At 52.0% G+C, this 15,932-nt stretch overlaps 1 protein-coding gene across 5 annotated transcripts; it reads left to right on the forward strand.

Annotated features, from left to right (window-relative positions):
* The first annotated feature begins 1,383 nt into the window (after window positions 1–1,383).
* Window positions 1,384–15,129, forward strand: MFSD13A (major facilitator superfamily domain containing 13A). 5 transcript variants are annotated; one of them, XM_025467041.2, is made up of 10 exons: window positions 1,390–1,495; window positions 4,568–4,761; window positions 9,119–9,361; window positions 9,984–10,066; window positions 10,591–11,043; window positions 11,197–11,320; window positions 11,940–12,036; window positions 12,583–12,754; window positions 12,833–13,026; window positions 14,281–15,129. In XM_025467041.2, the coding sequence occupies exons 3-10, from the start codon at window positions 9,194–9,196 to the stop codon at window positions 14,541–14,543; spliced, it is 1,554 nt and encodes a 517-aa protein (XP_025322826.1). In that variant the 5' UTR covers window positions 1,390–1,495; window positions 4,568–4,761; window positions 9,119–9,193; the 3' UTR covers window positions 14,544–15,129. The 5 variants fall into 5 exon arrangements, with proteins under 5 accessions (XP_025322825.1, XP_025322826.1, XP_025322827.1 ...); XM_025467042.3 differs by lacking the exon at window positions 4,568–4,761 and adding an exon at window positions 1,831–1,939 and having other exon boundaries at window positions 1,416–1,495; XM_025467043.3 differs by lacking the exon at window positions 4,568–4,761 and adding an exon at window positions 1,828–1,939 and having other exon boundaries at window positions 1,431–1,495.
* The last annotated feature ends 803 nt before the right edge of the window (window positions 15,130–15,932 follow it).

The following is a 15,932-nucleotide window of genomic DNA, read 5'->3' on the forward strand; positions in this document are numbered from 1 at the left end:
AAGGGGTTGGGATGGGGGGTGATTTCCAGAAATTGCTTGAAGTTTAGAAGAGAGATGATATATGTGGCTTAGGGGGTACATAGGAGGTAAGAAGAGGGTCTGAAGAGGCAGGATTGTGGAGGAGAGAAATGAGATTGGTGAGAGGTGGATGCTGGGAGCAAAGATCACGGGATTGCTGGGGCTCCACAGGAACTGGCTGGACAGACTCTAACCCCTAACCCCTGCATACCGGGGCTCTAGTGTTGGACCATTTGCTGTGAGTGGGCCCTTTTCCAGGTAGTCAGGCAGGAGGAAGAGGATGATTTTCCTGTTGACAACCATCAACAAAAGCATAATAGCCAAAAACTTGCAATACTCTTACACTCTCATTTTTCAGTTAACACCTACAAAATCCCTCTAAGGCATAAAACAGAGGTTCACAAAAGGAGAGTCCTTTAACAAAGAAGTGAAGTTAGGGGATTGGGCCCCAGGTTCCCCTAAAACCTAAAACCCACCCACGCTCACTGCCTCATATCCCAGGGCAGGAAAACAGTAGGTCTGAAGTGTCTGCTCTTTGATTGCCTGGAAACCTAACCAGGTTTACAGGCCTATTAGGAAAAGACATGGGACATCCTCACCAGACTGAACTGAGCAAAAGAAAACTTGACTTTGAGGGCCTGGGCAGGGGTAGGAAAAGGAAAGACTGCTGTTCTGAGAGTCAAGAGAGCTGGATCCAGCTGGTCTGGGCCTCTTGCTTGTAGGAAAGTCTCTGAATCTCTCTGAGCCTATTGGCTCATCTGTAAAATGGCACCTACCTCCCAGGATGATGTGAAGACTCAACAAGACAATGCATGCAGAGTGCTTAACACGTTCCGGGGCACATAGTGAGAGCTCAATACTCCTTAGATTTTATTATTATTTTTTTTAATTCGAGGAGGTTGGGGTTGCCCTCTGGAGGCCTGGTGCCTGAGCGCTGGTGCCCACACCTTAAGCTGGGGATGTCCACTCTGCAGGGACTCACCATTCAGCCTCAGGGAGTCTCACGTTGTGCCACTGTCATCTCCTCATCTGCCTAGTTGTGCATCTAGTCAGACCACAAGACTCTTAAGGTGCTGTGCTCTGTTCATCCCGGGAATTAACACTAAGGAAGGACGGGGAGAGGGAGGGGAGCGCTCAGAAAACCCTTATTGATTTGAACTGAAATTGTCTTTAAGCAACTATAGAGGTGAAAGAGAGGGGGTGAACCGTCAGGAGTCCAGGCCACTGCTCTCTTCTTGCCAGTGTCCACGTTTTCTTTTCCGTCCTTAAGGGCATGAGCCCGTGACAAACATGGCGGCGGCAGCCTCGGGCGCGGGCACCTGCCGGGGCGCGGTCCCGGGAGCCGCGCGGAGCCAATCGCCGGCTGGGGGAGGAGGGAGCGGCCGGGGAAGCCGCTGGCAGGACGCGCGCAGGCGCACTGCCTCGCACCTGGTTCCAGGCGGCCGCAGGATTAGGCTTCTCTCCTGCCACGATTGCGGTGAGGGGCTGGCCGGCGGCCCGGGCGCGGGGGCAGGAGCGGGCCGGACTGGGGGCCAATCCTACACAAAGGACGGACCCGCGGGGGACAGGAACGCTGTCTGCTCTGCGAGTCCTGGAGGCTGTCTGCGCGGGGGGCTGGGGGGGGGGGTGTCCCAGAGATGATCAGGTTGTGGGATGGGAGAGTCCTTGGGTCAGGGTGGGAGCAGTTTGGGCTCAAGGGGTGAGGGTGGAATCCTTGGCCGAAGGGCTCCTTGGGGGCTTGGGGTCGCGGGATGCATCAGGCCGGGATCCATTTCATTAATATAATGGCCCTTAACCCTGGTGGCACAGTAGAACCGCTTGGGGAGCTTTAAAAGAACACGACGTCGGGACCCATCCTTGACAATTCCGATTAAATTGGTCAGGAGTGAGGCCTGGGCCTCGATACGGAGCAGCCCCTCAGGTGATTTTAATGTGCAGACTGGCCGAAGAGCCACAGGTTTCAGCGCCAGCTATTGAGTAAAGAGCTCGTGGTTTAGCCCCCAGACTCCTCAGTGGCTTGGGAGGGGCGAGTGGTGCTAAGGTGAGGTCGCTGATCCTCCAGTGCTGCTGTAGTAGTGACCTGTGGGGGAGGGAGAGGGGGAAGGTCCCTCCCCCAGGAAGGTGAAAGTTCATTTCACCTTCCTGGGGGAGGAGGATAAGCCTATTACTATTTGGAGTGGAGGGTGTCCCACTGCCCCCAAGCCAGGGGAGGCCTCCTGCCAGGGCTGGACCCTGCAATGGGCAGGGAGACAAAGCAGGTGTGAAATAGGAAAGGCAGCAGACAATTCAGAGGTCCTCTGCTTGTTGAGAAGAGGACACACCTAATAATTCGTGCAGGGTGTTACACCTCTTCATTTCATTGGATGCTCCTGAGGACAGGTAGAGACTGGAATTGTTTTCTCCTGCTTCACAGATATAGGAACAAACTCAGATAGCTAGTTAGTAGTGATAAAGTTCAGATTGACTCAGGGTTCCCAACTCCAAATTATGCTTATTAGCAGCCTTTTCCCTCTGCATTAAACTGCTTCACACAGTCACTAATCCTTTTGGAGGGAATCGGCACCCACCCTTCTGATGCCCCTCATTCTAGGAGCCCCATCCCGCTTTCTTGGTTTCCTCCACCAAACCCACCAGCCATAGGTTGGTTCACAAATCAGGGAGATGCTACTGTTTCCATCCATTCTAGTTCTTTATCTTCCAGAAGCCTGATGGGTCGAAAGGAGTGAGTTTTCATGTGGGGGGATTCCTTCCAAACTGATGTGACTCTGTCACCTCACCAACCCGCAGTGCCCTCCCCCCCATCCCACTGTCCTCAGGATAGACTCTTGTGTGTGATTTACGGAGCCCCCTGATCTGCTGTCTTTCTACCTCCTTGCCCTGAGTTCTCTTTCCATAGCTCTCTTGTATTCGCTTTCCTTGCACATGGTACAAGCTTAATAAATGTTGCTTTTTTTTTTTTTAATGTTGCTTTTTGTTATCACTCTTCCCCTTTGTGCACCTGTTGCCTTGCAATACATGTGTTATTCAGGGCACATCAAGGTTCTCCTGGTTGCCTCTTTCTGACTCCCACAGCCAAGCTGAACGGAGGTGCATAGTGGGATTTGGGGGTGGCGACGGGATTTAGGGCTGCTGCTCTTCCCTAGTTCTGTGGATGCCCAAATTGGCCTTTTAGGGGCAAATTGACTCAGCAGGCATTCACTGAGCACCTACTGTGTGAAGGAGCCTGGTGGAAGCAGGGAGTAGAAAACTGGGGTCTGACCTGGCTCTGCTCTTAAGGAGCTTGGGTGCTGGTGGAGGGTATGGGAGGCATCTGGGTCCTGATAAAGGAGGAAGGGGAAAGAATACCTGACTAGGTTTACTTGGGAAGGCTTGGCCACTGAACTAGGCCTTGAATCAGCAGGATTTGATTAGATGGTGGTGGGGTTGAGCATAGTGACATGAGAAATGCTGGGATTTTTTTTAGTCAAAGACGCTGGTTTTGAATCTTTGCTCCAGTACCTAATAGCTTTTTATTTATTTAACCTCCAGAGCAGAGCATTGGTTTCTTCGTTTATAAAATGAGATGGAAATAGTAACAAGAGTTGTAAGGATTCTTAATGAGAGATGTGAAAGCCAGACATACCCAGATGCCTGAGAAATGATATGTAGTTACATCTAGGGTATTTTAAGTGGAAGGAACAGCATGAACAAAGGTGTGGAGGTGGCATTTAAAAGAGAATTTGAGGGATGGCAGGATATACCAGGCAGCAAGAGGCATCAGTGTTGGGTGCTGGAGAGACTACTTAAGTTATGGATTGGACAGAAGGGGACACTGAGTGAATGAAACCTTTTAAAGATCATGAAACCACACTTCAGAGACATGAAAAAGAATAACAGTAGCTACTGTTTGTTGAAGATCTCCTATGTGCCAGGCACTGTGCTTGGTGCTTTATATTCCTTTTGTGTTCCAGCCCTGCAGCAATTCAAGAGGTTGGCATCATCCCCAGTGCTCGCTTCGGCAGCACATATACTAAAATTGGCATCATCCCCACTTTATAGATGAGACCAAGGCCCAGGGAGAGAGAAATGCTGGCTCAAAGCCACATAAATGGGACCATCCCAGCACGAGGGTGGAGTGGGCTCTGGGGACCTCCAACAGATGCTCTTGCCAGGTGCCAAGCTGGGGGTGGCGTTGGCTGAGTTACAGGATATTTCACCCGGCTTATGCAATGAGGTTGGTGTGGGTTCCAAGCTGTTCCTCCCCTGGAGAGGCAGGGCTGTTGTTCTCTGCTGGGAAGTATTGAGGGTGGGGAGGATTAGAAGGGGAAGGTGTTTCCTGAGGGAGGAGTGGAATCTGGAAGAGAAACTGGCTGCAGTGGCCCTGCATACTCCTCCCCCAGCTCTCTCCTGGGCAGAGGCTTACCTGGACAGGTTCCCCTGACTCCAACTCTGGCCTGTGGCTGGGGCTTGTATCTGGCACTCTTGAACTGTGCATGTGTTCCTGCTATTTGTGGACTCTCCTCTCCTGACATATCCTATCTTTTCTCTCAAATTCCCTTACCATGGGAAGGAGCCAGATTACCAGGATATTCCCTTGCTCCTACTCCAATCTTTTATGAGTGAGCCCAAGAAAAAGCCAGTTTCTGAACATCTTCCATGTAACAATGCTGGGGGCTTCTGGACATTCGTTTCGTCGTTCCTACATTCCTTTGAAGGATAGGCATTATTATTCCCGTTCTACACGTGGGGACACCAAGGCTCAGGGTAAGTCACTCGAGGTTGCGTTTTTAGTAGGAAACACAGTTAGGATTTAAACTCAGCCTCTCCTGATGGCAAAAGTCACGCCTTTCTCATGTCACAATCCTCTGAGGTTTTCTTTTCTTTCTTTTTTTTTTTTTTTTTTTTTTTTTTCCCTCTGAGGTTTTCTACCATTACTCCAGCACTAGTGCAGGGAGCCAGCTGGTGGCAAGGCCAGGGGCTTGCCTGCAGGGTTCAACTCCAGCAACCAGTGTAGGTCACTAGATATCTGGGTAGGGGGCTGGGAGGCTTTACTCCCTTTGGACAAAGGCTTTGGAAGTGAGATGGTAGCAGGGGTGTGTGTGTGGCTGGGTGGCTGGTGGTGGTGGTGGTGATGGTGGTGATGGTGATGGTGGGGTGGTGGTGATTCTGAAAGCCCTTGGGGAATCCGAGAAAGTGAGCTGGGTTAAGGATAAACAATGGAAGTAGACATTGTGCTTTACAACCCCAAAACACCTTTAGATTAATACTCACCTCGTCCTTGTGTGGTGGCTTCAGGAGGTCTGAGAGGCTCAATAGCAATAATCGCTGAAGTTTGAGTGTCCACTGCACTTAAGTGCTTTAGAGTATTTTTTCCTTGACTGCTAACAATAGTCTTCAGAAGGTTGATGGCATATTGCAGATCAAGAGACAGGCATAGAGAAGTTAAGCAAATTGCTCCAGGTCACACACGTAGTAACTGGTAGAGTCAGGACTTAGGAGACCCTCAATTGTGTTTTCCTTCTATGTTCTTAGAAAGTGGCAGGGAAACTTTTAGGATGATGGATATGTTCATGATCTCAACTGTGATGACAGTTTCACAGGTGTATGTATATGTTAAAGCTAATCAGGCTGTACACTTTTAATATGTGCAGATCATTATGTGTCACTTGTACCTCAATAAAGCTGTGGGGGGAAAAGCATTTCCCACCAAATGTTCATTTGGGGGCTGAAGGGCTCCAGGGGGAGGCTATCTGTCCATCCTCCTGCTTTGGGGCAAGGTAGGATCACTGGAGCCCGGGAAAGATTCTCACAGACTTACCAGCTGCTTCCAGGTTGTTCTGGCTGCTTCAACTTCTTCATTCCCCAACACTGGGCATAGGCGGGCACCAGTTGGATCTCTTGAGTGAATTGCCCTCATTTCTCAATGAGCCTGAGAGACCCCACTGGGATTCCCTCACTATTCCCCCCTCAGGGCCTATTTTTCTACCAGAGAATAGTTTCATCCGGCCCACTCTCTCCAAGGATGAAGGGCAAAGATGCAGGCCCTGCCCTGGGAAACTCCACAGTTGGGGTGTTATGGGGGCAGGCAGGAGAGTGTGGTACAGTGGCAGGAGGCATCAGTGAGGGGCTGGAGAAAATCTGGTCACGGTGCCGGCTCCTGAAAGATGGGGAGGTGGGAGGCCACTTCTGGGAGGAATGCTGCCGAGAACAAAAGCCTGGCCAGAGGAGAGAGTGACTTGAAGACCCAGGGGAGGTCAGGCTGGACAGAGGCCCCTGGGCACAGAGTGGGAGCCATAGGGGGTCATGGGGGAAGGACAGGTCCTGGGGGGTCACTACTGTTGGGTTAGGGTTGAAGTTGGCTCTCCAGGGCCTGACCATGATGGGAGGCTAAAGTTTCAGCTCTGTGTGTGTGCGTGCGTGCATGCATGCATGCTCCAACACGTAGACCACACCATGGGTAGGCTTGAGTCACGAGGACTCAAAGAGGAACAGCCCCTGGGGGTATGTGTAAGGCTCCTGGGGCTACTGGAACAGATGACCACAAACTGGGTGGCTGAAAACAACCAAAATTTATTCTCTCACGGTCTGAAAAAACGCTGATTGGTCATGTTCCCTCCAGAGGCTCTAGGGAAGACTCATTTCTTGCTTCCTTCTAGCTTCTGGTGGTTGCCTGTGGTCCTTGGCAGTCAGTCCTTGGCTTTTAGCTGCATCCTTAAACTTTCTGCCTTTGTCCACACACAGCTATCTGTCTTTTTTCTTTTTCTTTCTTTCTTTTCTTTTCTTTTCTTTCTTTTCTTTCTTTCTTTCTTTTCTTTTCCCTCCCTCCTTCCTTCCTTTCTTTCTTTCTTTCTTTCTTTCTTTCTTTCTTTCTTTCTTTCTTTTCTTTCTTTTCTTTCTTTCTTATTTTTATTTATTTATTCATGAGAGACACACAGAGGCAGAGACACAGGCAGAGAATCCTAGGCGGGACTCAATCCCAGGACTCTAGGATCACACCCTGAGCCTAAGGTAGACGCTCAACTGCTGAGCCCAGGTGTCCCAAGCTGTCTTTCTTTCTTGTGTGTGTGTCTTTCTCTAAATTTCCCTCTCCCTGTAAGGGGTCACCTGAATTCACTGTGATCTCGTCTTAACTTGGTTACATCCACACAGATCCTGTTTCCAGATAAGGTCACACTTGGGGTTAGAGCTCGAACATGCCTTTGTGTGTGTGTGTGTGTGTGTGTGTGTGTGTGTGTGTGTGAGTGAGGGGGTTATAGGGGCGGGGGACAGGATTTAACTCACAGCAGGGATTTTGAGAGAGGGAAATCCTCATAGCTTCCCTCTGGGGATCAGCCAAGCACACAAAGGGTTACTTTTCTGAAAAGAGAATGGCAGCTTTGAATCTAAAAAAGGAGTCAGGCCTAAGTCAAGTCAAGCCTCACTGCCTGCCCCCTGCCACCGAAACTGGTCACCGCCCTGCAGCCTACTACCTACAGAATCTGATTCCTCCCCAGATCTCCTGAGTCAAAATCTGCATTCTGATGAAGTTGCCTGTGTGACTGGAAAGCATGTTCCAGTTTGAGAAGGCCCGTTCTAATAAAAATCTGACTTTTATTTCCTCCCCTCTTGTGGTCAACCTGCCCATCCAGCCTCTGCATACAAGTCAGCCGGGTTGGAAGCCAGGCACCCACCCCATGCTTTGTTCTTTCTTCTCATGTAACATGTTCTTAGATTTCTCTTCTGCATATCAACGTGGTCCACGTGCTTTTCTGGAGTGTCGGCCTTGCTGAGCCTGTCCATTTGGTGCATTCTTGGGCCGTGTCCAATTTTTTGCTCTTTATTACTGCTGCTACTGTGAACATCGCTATAGTATTCCTTTGAGGCTGGCTCCTTGAGGTGGAATTTCCAGAATCAAAGTGCATGACTGGTTGTGGACTCTCACTTATATACCTATGGAACCTGACATCACAGCAATTTTCTCTGTTCCACCCAACAGTGCATAGGAACCTGATTTAGAAAGTCAAGTAGCAGGAAAGGCTTCAGAACCAGACGGGTGGGGTCAGATCCCCTGCTTTTTTGCAGTATGACATTGGGCAAATGACTCAACATCTCTGAGCTTGGGATTGCTCTCTTTTTAACACTATAATGGTGCTATAAATTTTGTAGGCATTTTTTTTTATTTTTTTATTTTTTTCTTTTCTTTTTATTTATTTATTTATGATAGTCACAGAGAGAGAGAGAGAGAGAGAGAGAGAGGCAGAGACACAGGCAGAGGGAGAAGCAGGCTCCATGCACCGGGAGCCCAACGTGGGATTCGATCCTGGGTCTCCAGGATCGCGCCCTGGGCCAAAGGCAGGCGCCAAACCGCTGCGCCACCCAGGGATCCCTGTAGGCATTTTATAAAGATAATCATGACACCACCACCATCTATTTATTGAGCACTTTCCAAGAGTTACCTCACTTGATCTTGACATTCCTCTGCAGAGTAGGCATGATCATCCCTCTTTTTCCCTTTTACAGAAGAGGAAACTGAGGTGTGTGTTAAGTAGCTTGCCTGATGTTATAGGGGGCATTGTGTGCCCAGGCCCACAGTTGACACATCCAGATTGTTAAGGTTCTTGTGATAAGACGGTGTGGATGAAAGAAGATGCTGAGCACACTGCCCTAGCACATGACCTGGTTTAGCACTCATGGGATGCCTGACTTCTTTTCCCACGCCTTTATCAGTTGTCTTGGGTTACTCTCGATAGTGGTGTATCTAGCCCAGCACTGTTTCAACTATATGTCATCGATGTTCTCCAGCTTTATTTTGCGTACAAACTTCCTCCCAGTGGAAATGAGGGGCTTTTTGGTTTTGTTTTAAAGATTTATTTACTCATTTTAGAGAGAGAGCATGGGCGGGGGGGGGGGTGGAGGGGGAGAGGGAAAGGAGAAGCAGACTTCCATTGAGCAGGGTGCTTGATGTGGGTCTCAATTCTAGGACCCTGAGATTATGATCCTAGACAAAGGCAGATGCTTAACTGACTGAGCCACCCAGGTGCCCCTGGATATGAGTTTTTAAATGATTCAGAGATCTGGGGTTACAGTAGAGCCAGTAGAGCTGGCTCTGAGCCTTGCAGCTAACTGGCTCCTTCTTCCCCAGGGACAAGGATGGCCAGACTGCTCTTGGAAGTGAGCACTCCTCAGTGTTCCTGGGGCTGACACTGAGCTGGCAGCCATGGGGCTGGGCAGGCTCCAGGCCTGGATGCTGGGCCTTCCTACAGCTGTGGTCTATGGCTCCCTGGCCCTCTTCATCTCTATTCTGCACAATGTGTTCCTGCTTTACTATGTGGACACCTTTGTCTCAGTGTACAAGATCAACAAAGCTGCCTTCTGGGTTGGAGAGGTAGGCCAGCAGTGGATGGGAGTTGGGCAGATTGCAGGGCTGGGTGCCACCCAGTCTGGAGCATGGGGCAGGCCAGGTTGCCCTCCATGATTCAGCAAGAAAAGCTGGAGCTGGAGGTGTCCATGAGTCCTCCTTCTCTTGGCCACTCTCCTATGAGCCTGGCACTGTTCTAGATATTCACATATGTGGTATCATATATTCATATATATTAATTCATCAGCTGGATAAATTTGCCCCAGATGGGTGGGAGTTTGATGGGGGTAGTGGCTGGGAGAGTGTCTTTGTTTTGTTTTAAATATTTTATTTATTTTTTCATGAGAGACGCACAGAGAGAGGCAGTGACGTAGGCAGGGGGAGAAGCAGGTTCCCTGCAAGGGAGCCCAATGTGGGACTTGATCCCCGGACCCGGGATCACACCTTGAGCTGAAGGCAGAGGCTCAACTGCTGAGCCACCCAGGCATCTCGGTAGAGTAGGTTTTAGCAGAGGGACGGCCTCTTTGCAAAGGTTTGCAGGCAGGAAAGCTGGGCTCATCTTTGAGGGGTGGTGAGCAGGCTGGGTAGGGAAAACTCTGAGAGATGCAGCCACCTGGAGCCTACCCGCCCCTCTCCCCTCTGCCCACAGACGGTGTTTCTCCTCTGGAACAGCCTCAACGACCCCCTCTTCGGCTGGCTGAGTGACCGTCAGTTCCTCAGCTCCCAGCCCCGGTTTGTGTCCTGGGGATGGCTCAGGGGTGCCTCTATTTGGGGTGGGGAAAGAAAGGGAGACCATTTCCACTTTTTGACCAGGCTCTTTCCCTTCCCAAGGTCAGGCAGGTGGGAGAAATGACTTTGACTAACTTGCCTTGCTCACCTGGGGCAAGGTTTACCCCAGCTTGGCTTGTCAGGTCCTCAGAACAGGAAGCAGTACAGCAAACGCTCTCTGTTGCTTCTGGCAGATTCCTTGACCCCATCCCTGCTTAGGCCCAGCACTGCCCCCAACCCTGAGAAGTAGATATCCCACCACCCTTTGGTCATCAGCCTTGGCAGACTGGCAAGGGAGCAGACAGAGCATACCCTCCAGTGGGTTGTGCTTCCTAAATCAGAGGCTGAGGACGTGGGGCTCAGTGGGATCACTCTGACGTGAGTCCTGTGCTCTGGGCCTCTGTCCTTCCTTGGAGGCCTGGGCAGGGGGAGCTGTGGCTTGCCAAGTTGGTAAAAGCAGCTCCCACCTTTTCTCCTCTCCTCGGCAGGTCGGGTGCCAGGCTCTCCTCGAGGGCTGTGGTGCTGGCACGGGTGCGGGCCCTGGGCTGGCATGGGCCGCTGTTGGCACTGTCGTTCCTGGCATTCTGGGTGCCCTGGGCCCCGGCTGGCCTGCAGTTCTTGCTGTGCCTGTGCCTCTATGATGGCTTCCTGACGCTCGTCGACCTGCACCATCATGCCTTGCTGGCTGACCTGGCCCTCTCTGCCCACGACCGTACCCACCTCAACTTCTACTGCTCCCTCTTCAGTGCGGCTGGCTCCCTCTCTGTCTTTGCCTCCTATGCCTTCTGGAACAAGGAAGATTTCTCTTCCTTCCGCGCCTTCTGTGTGGCACTGGCCACCGGCTCTGGGCTGGGCTTTGTGGGGGCCACATGGCTGCTTAGGCGGCAGGTTGAGGCAGCTGGCAGGGAGCCAGGGTGCCCAGCCTTGGCTGTGGATGGCGGGTGAGTGGCCCTGGCCCAGCCCTCTGGGATCCCACCAGCACTCTTCTGAGTGGGATTTCAACACTGAGTCCCCTGTTTGATGGGTGGCTGCCCTGGGTGGCGGATGGCTCTGGCCCAGCCCTTGGCCATTGGTGACCCCCCTCTGCCCTGTAGCCTGTGTGGAGAGGAGCTGCTCACGGGCTGCCAGGACGCAGGCAGCATCACTTTGGGCCAGTACCTCCGGCAGCTGGCACGCCACCGGAACTTCCTGTGGTTCGTGGGCATGGACCTGGTACAGGTATTGGAGCACCTCCCCAGCTCAACAGCTAGGATGTGCCTCACTCTAGGGAACGGGCTCCTTAAAAGCTGGGAAAGCAGTTGTGGGCCTCGTGTGAGGGCTTCTGGGTGATTGGCTAGTGGGAACACAGGTCGGGTAGTTAGGAGAACCAGATTCCAGTACCGTCAGAACTCCTAACTCCCTGTGTGATCTTAGGCAGGACTGTCTGTCTTCACCTGCAAAATGAGGGTGTGAAAATGAGGTGCCCTTTGGGAACTCTGTGACAATCTTTTTGAAACACTGAATGCCGTGCCTAAGACATGTATATAAATAAGCTAGCCAAATTCAGCTATACATGGGATGGTATTGATATCATCAAGCATGTTTTACTAAAGTGTTTTCAATTAAAGAGAAAAAAACTCAATCATTCAGTTGACAATTTTATCATTCCTTCTGCCTATTAGCAAAATTAGATAAGCAATAGGAATTTGGTGTTGGGTTTTATTTTGGCACCTTCTGTAAGGAGGGACACGGGGTTAAAGTCTACCGCCAGCCACTCCCTTGTTGGCTTCCGGCCTTCCCAATCCCCACCCCCACCCCCCAGCCCAGCAGCCACCTTACTGCCCCCTTTGGGTTGCAGGTCTTTCACTGCCACTTCAACAGCAACTTCTTCCCCCTCTTCCTGGAGCATCTGTTGTCAGACCACATCTCCCTCTCCACAGGCTCCTTCCTTTTGGGTGAGTGGGTGCCCCAGGCTGGCGGCAAGGACAGAAGCTTGCACCCCAGCTGCTACCGCAGCTCCCTCCCTAAAGGAGCCTGGTGGTGGCTGCAGAGGGCCTAAGCCACTGCCAACTGTGGGGTTGCGCCCCAGCCTCCAGCTGTTTTTGTGGGGAAGGGCCCGGAGCCTGTTGTGCTGTGAATAGTGCAGCACTGCTCTCCTGGTGATCTGGACGATGGTGCCCCCCAGAGGTGAGGCAGCACAGTGGCCGGTTCACAGCAGGGCTGCGGGGCTTGGGTGTGTGGCTTGACTGCTGTTCTCTGTGTAGCCTTGGGCATGTTTTGTTTAATCTCTTTGGGCCTCCATTTACCATCTGTAAAGTCGGGATAATAATAGTACTTACCCTAAAGGGTGGTGAGGATTCAGTAAAAGGATGTGAAGCTCATAGCACAGACCTGGCACATCAGGTGTTGTCGATGCCAGCTCTGATTCCGATTGTCAGGATGTGGATAATGTGGAAGCTGCTGTGGCGGTGCCCTCTGACAAGCCCCCACCCCCCATCCAGGCATCTCCTACGTCGCTCCCCACCTCAACAACCTCTACTTCTTGCCCCTGTGCCAGCGCTGGGGTGTCTACACTGTGGTGCGGGGGCTGTTCCTGCTCAAGCTGGGCCTGAGCCTGCTTATGCTATTGGCCGGGCCTGACCGCCCTGGCCTCCTCTGCCTCTTCATTGCCAGGTAGGCACTGCCCCTGCCCCCCACCCCCGCACCTCTGTTCACCCCTTCATTCTTGTCCCCTTTTCTCTTCGCTGGCAGCAACCGTGTCTTCACTGAGGGCACCTGTAAGCTGTTGACTCTGGTGGTCACTGATCTGGTGGATGAGGACCTGGTGCTGAACCACCGCAAGCAGGCAGCCTCAGCTCTTCTCTTTGGCATGGTGGCCCTGGTGACCAAGCCAGGCCAGACCTTTGCCCCGCTGCTGGGCACCTGGCTGCTGTGCTTCTACACAGGTGAGGGCCTGGGGGGTTGGCACAGGGCTCTTGAGGTTCCAGAGGTCAAAGCTTACCTGGCACACGAGCTGACAAGCTGGGTCCATAACAGAGACAGAATGGAAACCCACCAACCAAGGCTGTCCCTGGGCCACCCTTCCTCTGCCTCTTCCCATGTGGGTTTAGGGACTGAGTCTCCCAGTTCTTCCAGTCTTTCGATAGTTCCTTCATTTGTTCATTCAATCATTCATTCATTCATTCATTCAACAAATGTGTATAGAATACTTTCTCGACTAGGAGCTGCTCCAGGTCCCTTTAGGGAGGGAACAATGGTTTTTGGCTTCATGGAACTTATTATATTCCACATTCCCTATTCCAGAGGGATGGGTGGGTTGGTGATAAACAGCCAAACAAGAAAATAGCAGGTGGTGGGGAAAGAGATGGTAAAATTTGCAGTGTGACTGAGGAGCTACTTCGTGTGATCCAGGAAGGCCTCTCTGAGGAGGTGACCCCTAGGATGTGGACCGATGGCAGGAATCTGGTCTACAAAGATATCCATGAATCCCAGGCAGAAGGTGGGGCAGGTACAAAGGCCTGAGGTCTCAGGAGTGGTTAGGAGATGAGGCTGGGAAAGCAGAGGGCTCTGTCAGGCAGGGCTTGGCTTTTATTCTTGATGTGAAGAAAAACTATTGCAAAACTTTATATTGAATAAATTTTTAATTTATTCATGAAAGATACACAGAGGGAGAGACACAGAGACACAGGCAGACACAGACACAGAGAGGGAAGCCTGATGCGGAACTTAATCCCAGGACCCCCGGATCACGACCTGAGCCAAAGGCAGATACTCAACCAGTGAGCTACCCTGGTGCCCTATTGCAAAGATTTTAAGCAGAGCAGTGGCATGGTCTGCTCTGTTTTTTAAAGTTCACATTGACCTGTATGGAGAATGGGTCGTGGCGAGGCTATGGCAGAGGCCAGGGAAGCTTGGAACAGGTGGTACCAGGGGATTGGAAGAAAGTGTGGGATGTGTTTTGGAATTGGGGGAAGGACTGGCCGTTGAGTGGTGATGTTAGCCGAAGAAACCAGGAAGACTGAGGTTCTGGGGTGGATGGTGGTACCAGTCACCAAGAAGGGAAGAACAGGGGAGAAGCAAGGTTGGGGTAGGAATTGAGTTGTGGTTTAGACGTGCATGTGTGTCATTGGATGTGGTGCTGTGGACTTCAGAAGAGACCAGGGCTTACCCTGTTCTTTCTGCATGCTCTCTCATCCTAGGTCATGATCTCTTCCAGCAGCCCCCACTGAACCCTGTGGGGAGTGCCCAGCCCTGGCCAGAGCCCCCGGCCCCACCCCCAGCACAGGCCCCGACACTCCGCCAGGGCTGCTTCTACCTGCTGGTGCTGGTGCCCATCACCTGTGCTCTGCTGCAGCTGTTCACCTGGTCCCAGTTCACACTGCATGGGAGACGCCTGCACATGGTCAAAGCCCAGCGCCAGAACCTATCACGGGCCCAGGCCCTGGATGTTAAGATGGTGTGAGGGGCGGGCACAGCAAGGTCACCCTGCTGAGGATGCTATCACAGCCCTGGGCAGGAGCCACTCTTGCCAACCCCTCATCCTGTTACTCTGCCTTCCTGGGGCACAACATCCTGCTACTCTGCCTTCCTGGGACAGATGCAGAGTGTGGGGAGCTCCTGGGGCTGAGCCAGGGGCATCACTGAAGTCTCCATTCCTGCTTGGCTGTCTGGCCCAGCTTCAGCAAGGGCCTGGCTGTGTGCTCAGGGACCTGCTTCCCCCTGTGGGGCAGGAGGAAGAAGAGGACCAAGAGGGGATGGGGCTGTCCTGTGGTCACATGGGGTTGCTATGGGGCACAGAGGCCTAACCCACTACCTGACTGGGGCTGGTGCTCTGTGTGGGCTCAGAAGCCGCTTTCACCCATTCAGGGGAAGCTGTGAGTCCCACTGCCCTCTCCTTCCACCTTTCCAGCAGTTTCTCTGACCTCTCTGCTTCAGCTGTGCCTGAAGTAGCATGCCCCACCTGTGGCAGGGCTTCCTCACCCTTACCTGACCTCTAAAAGAGGTTCATTTCATCACAGACTGATTAAAGTCGGTCATTTCTATTCCCATTCCTGAGGTCTGTGCTTTGTGTGGGAGTGGTGGGTTGGTGGGTCTGAGGAACAGAATTCCTCACTTAATAGGAAAAGTACTCGGAGGACATTTTTCCACAGATGAGTTGGTGGGGGTTGGGGGAGACATCCTCATCAGATTCACAGAGGTAGCAGGGAGAGTGTGTGGACCAGTAGCTGCATGGGCATCTGGAAGCAAAGTGGCTTAAGGCCTGTGCTCATGTCCCGGTGCATTTCCTATACACCACTACCAGACACACAGAGGCCGAGACAGAGGCAGAGGGAGAAGTAGGCTCCATGCAGGAAGCCCAATGTGGGACTTGATCCTGGCACCTTGGGGTCACGCCCTGAGCTGAAGGCAGACACTCAACTGCTGAACCACCCAGGCATCCCTGTTCTGATTTTCTCTGAAACTGGAGGCCTCAGTTAACCAAGAGCCTATTATGGTGGCAGAGACAATTAGAAACCCCCAGGGAACCTTCTGGGTGCTGGAAAAGCAGGTGCTCCCTCTGAGCAAGGAAAAGCAGCTGCTTCCAAGACTGAGGTCTTCAACTTTGGAGTCACTGGGAGCTCTCAAAAATACTGATGTCTTGAATTCTGTTCCCCAGGATTCTGATTTCATGGGTTCTGGGCTATGGCTTGGGCACTGGGGTGTTGGAAAGCTCTGTGATTTTACTGTGCAGCTGGGATTAAACACCTGTGCTCTAGGTCAGTGTTTCTCAACCTAGAGACGTTAGAAGCTGGACAGTTCTTTGTTGCAAATATTTAGGGCAGCATCCTTGGCCTCTGCCTAGACACCAGTA

The sequence above is a fragment of the Canis lupus genome, chromosome 28 (genome assembly GCF_003254725.2).
Source record: "Canis lupus dingo isolate Sandy chromosome 28, ASM325472v2, whole genome shotgun sequence".
Taxonomy (NCBI): domain Eukaryota; kingdom Metazoa; phylum Chordata; class Mammalia; order Carnivora; family Canidae; genus Canis; species Canis lupus.